Source organism: Crocodylus porosus, unplaced genomic scaffold (genome assembly GCF_001723895.1).
Source record: "Crocodylus porosus isolate Cpor-Errol unplaced genomic scaffold, CroPor_comp1, whole genome shotgun sequence".
In the NCBI taxonomy this organism is placed as follows: Eukaryota; Metazoa; Chordata; order Crocodylia; family Crocodylidae; genus Crocodylus; species Crocodylus porosus.
In genome coordinates, this window is record NW_017728918.1 from 18,832,316 (window position 1) to 18,840,426 (window position 8,111).

The 8,111-nt window shown below is 43.9% G+C and overlaps 1 protein-coding gene across 2 annotated transcripts in view; it reads left to right on the forward strand.

The window, feature by feature from the left end:
- Positions 1 to 8,111, forward strand: part of LOC109311629 (structural maintenance of chromosomes protein 6-like) — a 68,982-nt gene that overhangs the window by 48,631 nt on the left and 12,240 nt on the right. For both annotated transcript variants that reach the window (XM_019537369.1, XM_019537370.1), the window contains one exon: positions 1,377 to 1,502. In XM_019537369.1, the coding sequence (XP_019392914.1) occupies positions 1,377 to 1,502 (126 nt within the window). The remainder of the gene's footprint in view (positions 1 to 1,376; positions 1,503 to 8,111) is intronic.

Below are 8,111 nucleotides of genomic sequence, written 5' to 3' on the forward strand. Positions count from 1 at the left end.
CTATGACCCCAGCTGACTTCCTGCCCTTTGGGCAGGGGGCTGGACTCGATGATCTCCCGAGGTCCCTTCCAGCCCTAATGTCTATGAAATCTCTGGTGGAGTGTCGCTTTTGAGATTTGCAAGGTGACAATCCCAGTCCTTCTTTCCCCTTGGGAATATCCCAACATGCTTTATCAGTTCTCCCTGCTAACATTAAGGGCCACAGAAGTAACCGTGTAACAGAAAAAAGTAAAAGAAGGCGGATGGCACAAGGAAGTAACAGTGATGAATCTCCTTCCCCTGTGCTGTGGAACTTCTGTGTCCAGTAAGGCTAGAAGAGAGAACGCCTGAACAGATGGCTCCCTATTCAGATGGGCACAAAGTGGCAGCCTTGGTTTCCTGTGTTTTGTAGCAGGACAGCTACTCATTATAGTTACCTCAGCATCTAACTTACCAGTCTTTATCCCAGTTTGTCATGCTTTTTAGTATCTGAAGCATTTCTGTACACACTTGATGTTTGGAAAATCTTAACAGGTTAAAAGAGAAACTGGAGGATTAAGCATTTCTGAAAATCTCCTTGACTATTAATTTCCATACCCAAATGATCTAAAGCACAGCAATTTTGGTCCAGACACTGTCTAATCAAATCTCGGACTGTTTCACATTGCACAATAATAAGTTACACCCACTGGATGTGGTCAGAGTTTATTCCATCAGACCCTAAGTTCCACCGAGATGCCATCGTCATCACGTCTCTCACATTGGCTAGGCAGCTACCTAGAGTTTCGCATGTACCTTCAAAAAAAAAAACCCATCCCAGATGCCTCTATATTGTGTTCTGTGTTTGCAAAGTGTACTAGCCACTGTTTTGAAGTCCTCCACATGGAATGTGCATAGGAACAAGTGCTTGAAGGAGAAATAAGTTACTTACCAGTAACTGGAGTTCTTTTGAAAATGATTTCTATACTGTATGCATATTTGGCATCCCACTGCCTCCTCCCCTTCCAGAGTGCTAGGGACTTCAAGGGATTCTGGGGTTGAAAGCAAACTGAGCAGTATGGAGAGCATGCTGCGGTTTATACCCTCCTCATAGAGTATGTGGAGAGTCGGGGTGTGTGCATACTATACAGATACTGTTATGGCAAAAAAAGTCTCTGAGTTAATATTCTTGAGGTTCATGTATAGACACAGTGGAGTGTACATATGGAGAACAAAACCTGAAGTACAGTGACTGGTAAATAATTTCTTTCCTTCTCTTAGGTGCCCAAATTGTCATCATGTTGGTTGATATCTAAAAAATGGAATTTTACTAGGTTGGTTTTAAATTCAAATATTTGAAAACTTGCTTAAATTTAACTTGGTGCTTACTTAAAAATATATTTTTCTGTTAAAAACAGGGAGTTTGTTGAAGCAAAGGAAAAATACGAGGATGCAGAAGGTAAAGTGAAAAATCTGAAGAAATTTATTAAACTGTTGGATGAAATAATGACACAGAGATACAAAACATATCAGCAGTTCAGAAGGTAAGTTTTTACTCGTTCAAGCACTTCACATAATCTCATGTGTAAGAACAAGTTAAAGTTAGTTTTTAAATATTGTGGACTTTAAAATTGCCTGGGGTCTCTCATAGGAAGTCATTATACATAGGAAGTCCCTCATGTCATATGTACTCTAGTCCAGGGTTTTTCAACCTTTTTAATAACTGTTCCCCCACTGGCCCCCTTTTTAATAAGTGTACCCCTGGGGCGGGGGTGACAAGGGGTCGGGCGCAGAGTGGGGGGTAGCCAAATGGCCAGATGTGTGGCATCTGTGCAGCCCTGCTCTCGCCCTGCTCCTGTGAGGCAGCAGCGCAAGGTGTGGTGCTCTGTCCCCACATACCCCCTTGGACCTTTCAGAGTACCTGCAGGAGTATGTGTACCTCTGGTTGATAACCCCTGCTGTAGTCAGTAGTGGTTTATTTTTTGCCTCCTTTTCTATCCCTCTCAAAACAAAAATAATTGCAGAAAGTATGTCAATATTTGCTCCCGATTACACATAAAAAAATCAGATCTTAGCTTTAGTTATTTCCTTCAGTGAATTCTGTGTACAGAATGTAACCAGAAAGCTTTGTTTAGATGTTAGCAATCCAGCAACTAGATTCTTTATTGCTGGAGAGTTTAAGTAAAAATCAGCACACATCTGGATTTAGAATACAGACTAAAAATTGTGAACAGCTGTTTCCTACCAACCCTCTTCTAGAAGCTTGTGGAGTTGCTTGGTTCACTGATACTTCACTTGTGGCATGAAAATGCCCTTATTGTGCAAAATTGGATTCTTCTGGCCAGCAACATCCACTAGGGCTTTTTTTTAAAGTCTGGATTCCTTTGTATATCCGAGCTGGATATAAGGGATATAGTAGATTCAAACCGTCTCCCTTAGTTCCTTCTTACTGTTCATGGAAATGAGAGAGAATCTCTGTACTGTCTGCCTTATTCATCAACAGCAGTAACTACTAGTTACTGAAAAACTTGGGACATCAGGGTAAGAGTTCATTTTCCTTACTGTATACACCCTCTGGGCTGGGACACTGCATAAATATTGGTCCCTCCCTCCAGGAAAGGTGGTACTTCTCCTTACCCCCATCTAAACACAGCAAGGTGTCATCCCCTACCTGCCTTCACTTCCATAGGTAGATGGTTTTAATGTGCTCCCCAAAAGGCAGAATGTTCCTGCTACTTCTCTAGGGATCCACATTACAAATACTAACAGAAAGCATTGCAGCTGTGCATTATTTCAACAGATCAGACAAAGTGAATAGTCTCTGCTATTTGGCTGTGCAGTTGGGACAGTAAACCAACTTCCTAGCCTGCAGATGCCTTGGCAGGTCAGTTTAGCAGAGAGTTCTCAAACATTTTGTCAGGGTTTCACCCTAAGAACATCTAAGGGAAGGAGGAGTGAAGAGTAGCAGAATAATGGCTATTGGCTTCAAAAAAAGCAGGTTTAGGGGATTGCTAACTAAGGTATTCCTAGAAAAAAGTTTTATGGGAATAAGTTCATGAGAGGAGGTACTGCATTTATCCAAATTCAGGGTGACTTATAATTTTAAGAATCTAATTATTGGAGAATTTTCTTATATTTGTTCCTTACCACTACTATGGCAGGAAATCAGCAGTAGAGTTGTCATGTGGCAGGGAGGAGCTGGCAGCTTTATCCTTGCCTCCTGGTGCCTCCCCATTCGCTTCTCAATCTTTCCTCCTGCTACCTGTCTCCCATCCCCTTCCACTGATTTCCTTTGCTAATATAGGCACAGGGGCAGCCACGGACCTGCTTCTGGCCTGCACTGCAGGGAGCCTGAGTTGGCTGGGAGACACTGAAGTGGTGCAGATTCCTCCTTCCCTGCCTGGCTCTCCTTCCCATGTCTTTTGTTGGCCAGGAGCCAGCTGTAAAGAGGAACCAGTGTGCTGTGGCAGCTGCTCCTTACAGCACTGAGTAGAAGCAGGTCAGGAGCAACTATGGGGCTCCCCCTGTGCCTGCATTAGCTGGTTGTTGGATTGGTCCAGCTGGAAGCTATGGCAAGTGGTTGTTCAGAGAGCCTGGCTTGGCTGGGGACTGCAGCAGTGGCACACAGATTCTTCCTCCATTATCCAACTCCCCACCAGTGAGGCAGATGGAAGAGGTGGGCAGGGAACAGACACTGGAAGGAGGAACCAGCATGTTGGTGATGCTGTCCCTGGTCCAGCTGGAGTTGCTTCATATTCAGCTCCAAGATCAGGCTTTGTTTTCCCCATGTTGAATGGTGGGGGGAAACCTTATCTTGGAATCAAGTAAATATGGTATTTCTAGTTTGCTGCTGTGCTTTCAATCGCGTGCTACAAAGGAAAGAGAGGAAGTACAATACGAGACAAATGGCTGTACTTCTAGTTCTTTAATGACCTGAAAATCAAATAGGAATCATGGAAAAAGTGAAAGCAAGGACACTTTGCTTCTGCTGAGTATAGAAGAACAACATAAGTATGTAGACAAAATTAAAGGATGTGGAGAAAAATGAATTAACATTAGAAAGAGACATAACAGGTAATAACAAATAGTTCTTTAAATACAAATACATTAAAACCAAGCAAGATTAAAGGAAAATGCAACTGCCTTACTTAATAGGGAAGGTGAATAAATAAGGAATTCTACAGAGGAAACGAGTGGTATCTCGCCACCCTGCATAACCTTTTACTAAAAAGGTTAATTGCGACTAGAAGCTTCATACTTCAAAGTTAAACAAGGATTTCGAAACACAGCATATAATGGGGAAAGATCAGGTTAAAGAATATTGAGGTCAGGGGTGTCTAAGATAGAGCCCACAGGCTGGATTTGCATATGGTACTACAGCATTTGGTCCCTGGTGCTTGCTGGCCCTGGGTCTCAAATTGGCCCAAATGCAGCACGTGCTGGACTGGTGCCAGGTGCAGGACCCAGGACAGGCAGCATCTGCTCCACAGCCTTCACTGCATGCAGCACCTCCATGGGGCCAGTCTGGGACCACACCCCTCATCACTATCCCCCCCTCTCATCCTTACTCTCTCCCTGCCGCCCCTGCATGTCAGATCCAACATCCACTGGTGCCCTGGTCTGGGGCATGAGCCACATGCAGGCAGACCTAGATTAGCCAGAGAAAGTATTGGATCCAGCACGTGGGGAGCGAGGGGAGCATAGGTCCCCTGCATGTTGGATCTAGTGACTACTCTGGCTGGTCCAGGAATGTGATGCCTGTGGCACCTGTCACAGACTGGTTGGAGTGGTCACTGCATGTGGCTCATATCCCAGTGTGCCTAGAGTGGGTATGGATCAGTCATGTGGGAGTAGGAGGGTGACTTCCATGGGCTTGATGCAGCCCACAGGACTTGGCTGCACACCATTCATTTGGTCATTGGACTAGTTCCTTTCCATTCATGTGACTCACAGGATCAGATAAGTTTGACACCCCTACTTTGGTTAACAGTCTGATAATCCATGGAGGGCCCAGAACTAAAAAATAATAAATATAAATGAGGGGAAGAAAAGGACCCCCACAAATTCAAGTCCTACCAATTTATTTGATACTAAGGAACAGGGTGTCTGATGTACTGGAACATGTTAATTAGGATGCTTGTGGAATCCCTGTTACTGGAAGTGTTTAAGAACATATTAGACATCTGTCAGGAAGAGTTTAGGGCAGGGGTTGGCAATCTTTTTATAGTGACAGGCCAACTTAATGGAGTTTGGTTCAAAGGTGGGTAGCTGCTTTCAACCCAGTCATGGCTGCATGCTGCCAGTGTGCCACTGACATCCCAGCTCCACAGGCTGGATTTGCTCTGCAGGCCATAGGTGGCCTAACCCTGGTCTAGAGCATAGAGTCTTAGAGGAAGGAATAGGATCTTTGAGATTACCTTCCAGTTTCAGTTACTTCTGCAAGCGGGGATTCCCAGAAACGGGTTTATCTACCACAGACCTGAGTAGCAAGTTTCAAACATTTTACTCCAGAGGCGGTTCTAGCCCAGGCTCTATGTCATCCCTTTACTGTCAGATTTGATGTATGCATTTTTACTGATTTCCCCTGCTATCAAATGTTCTGAGGCAACTGAAGCAAGATACAGGTCTGGAATGAGCCAGGCAGTCCCAGTATTATTTTCTTTATTAGTAATCTCAACAGTTATTCTTCCTTCTCATTATAGCATCTTTTCAGATATTTAAAAACTGCTGTGATATCCCTTCCCTTTTACCTCTTCTTGAAACTAAACACCTAATTCTCTCAACATTTGCTCATATAACTTGTATTTCAACCCTTTTATTATCTCTTTTCACTCACTTTGGGTCCTCTCAGCTAGGGACAGACATTCAAAAAGCTCAAGCCTGAACTGATTCACTCTTTGCAGGTTAGCCTAAGCTGTACAGCTTAAACTGATTAATAACTGGACAGACATTCTTTGATAAACCAGGAAATGCAGTCATATGCCTGCAGTGTCTCAAGCCAGAAGTTGGGGGCCGCTAGCTCATGCCTGCCAGCCACTGGCTGGAGTGGAGGGGGCATGGCCAGGCACCAGCTGGGACTAGCATAACACATGGGATGCCAGCCACCAGCCTGGTGTGGGGGAGAAGGAGGGAGCACAGCTGCTGCCAGACTGAGGATGGGGAAAAAGTTCTTTCTCTGAAGCAAACGTATTAAACACAGCAGTTTGCAGAGCATACAACAGGAAACTACCAAAAATCTCCACCTAAGCTAAGATGCATCCCAGTAAAATGTAGCATACGCAGCTTAGTCTAACTTAAAATGTAAACCAGGAAGACAAGAATTAGTTTTACTAATCCTGAGGGCAGAGCAAGGCATTCAGAAAGACTTTGTTTGGGTATGTAGCTCTCTCCATTCTTTGGTAAAGCTGTCTTAATTACATCTCTAGCATGTGTGATAATTGTCAGGTCTTTGTCACTTCCCACTTCTCAGTCTGATCTTGCAGGTCTTAGCTCTAGGCTTACAAGTGCAGGTCTTGGATCTGCACACAGGGGACTAGCTTGCCTCTCTCCCCACCTCCACCTCCATTCCCCCCCACATGCTGTGGAATTAATCCCCTCCCAAGCCCCCAGGAGTTCTTGGGGAGAGGGGACAGGGGGATCCCTGCCTGGCTGCAGACAAGTCATGGAGGTGTGCCTGGGACTGGCAAACCGTGGCTGCGGTCCCCAGGGTTTGCTAGTGGGCGGGGGGGCAGAGGGGATGGAGGGAGGAATTTGTCTTGGGGCCGTGGTAGTCCAGTGTCTGGCCACACCCTGTCCCTGCTTTGGCTAGAGAGCAGAGGGAAGGGGCCAGTCCAGCTCTCTGGAGCAGAGAACAGAGCTCCGCCCAGCCCAGAAAGCATGTCAAGATGCTGGGGGAGTCTGATTTAATTTAAACCAGGAAGGGGTCTAGGATAAGTATTGCATAAACTGGTTTGAGCCAAATCAGTTAAACCTGGTTGAATGTAGTATCAGACTTATCTCAAACCAGTTTTGGCCACTTTCAAACTGGCTTATATGTACTGAATGTCTGTTCTGTTACAGATTTAAACCAGTTTCCTATCACTTAAACCAGTTTATGTGTAATGTCTGTCCCTAGCCCTCTAGTTTCTCCATATCTCTCAAAAGGTGGAGCCCAGAACTCACAGTACTACTCTGGCTAGCAGAGTCCTACCCAGAGCATATAGAAGTGGCAGTATCACTTCTTGTGTCTTGCATTCAATACTCCTATTAATATAGCACCAAAATAGTGTTTTACCTTTTTTGCAGCTGCATCCCATTGCTGACTCAGTGAGGTTGTGATCCTCAATGATCCTGAGATGTTTTGTGGCAGCATTACTGTCTAGCCAGTTGTCTTCCATTTTGTACTTACATATGTGGATTTTGTTCCCTCGGTGTGGCACCTTATATTTCTTTATTGAATTTTGATTTTATTATCTGTAGTCCAGTTCTCCATTTCGTAAGATCCTTTTGAATTCTTCTGTCCTCTAGTTTTGTTTTATCAGCATACTTGATCATGAAGCTCTATATTCTTATGTTGAGATCCTTAATAAAAATATTAAACAAAACTGGGCCCAGAAAGTTTGCTGTGGAACCCTACTTAAAACTCCTGACTTTGATCCAATTTAGCTGGTTAGAGTTATTCAGCAAATTGTATATCTGCCTAACAGTAATTCTGTCTGTTCACATTTCACCAGTTTTGCTTGTGGGTATCATGTGGGACCATATCAAAAGCCTTCCTAAAGTCCACATATATCATATTCATGTACTTCCTTCATCTACTGGCATAGATGAAAATCAGATTGGTTTGATATGATTTGTTTTTAACAAATCTGTGTTGGCTTCTAGTGATTTTTTTTTTTTCCTATTAAAGTTGGGCTGTAATTCCCCTGATCCTCCCTTTTCTGCATTTTAAAAATAGTTGTTACGTTAGCACTTCTCCTCTGGGACCTTGTCTGTCATCAACAACTTGGCAAATATTCCCTGCAGCTTCAAGATATCTTCAGCAAGTTTCTGACTCCCTTTATTTATCATAAGTCACAGCCCTTTCCCTTCTTTTTGTGTGTTTCTTCTTTTTTTGGTGAATTCTTAGGCAAAGTAGTCACTGTTCAAGCACCTACATTGAACACCTTCAAGAG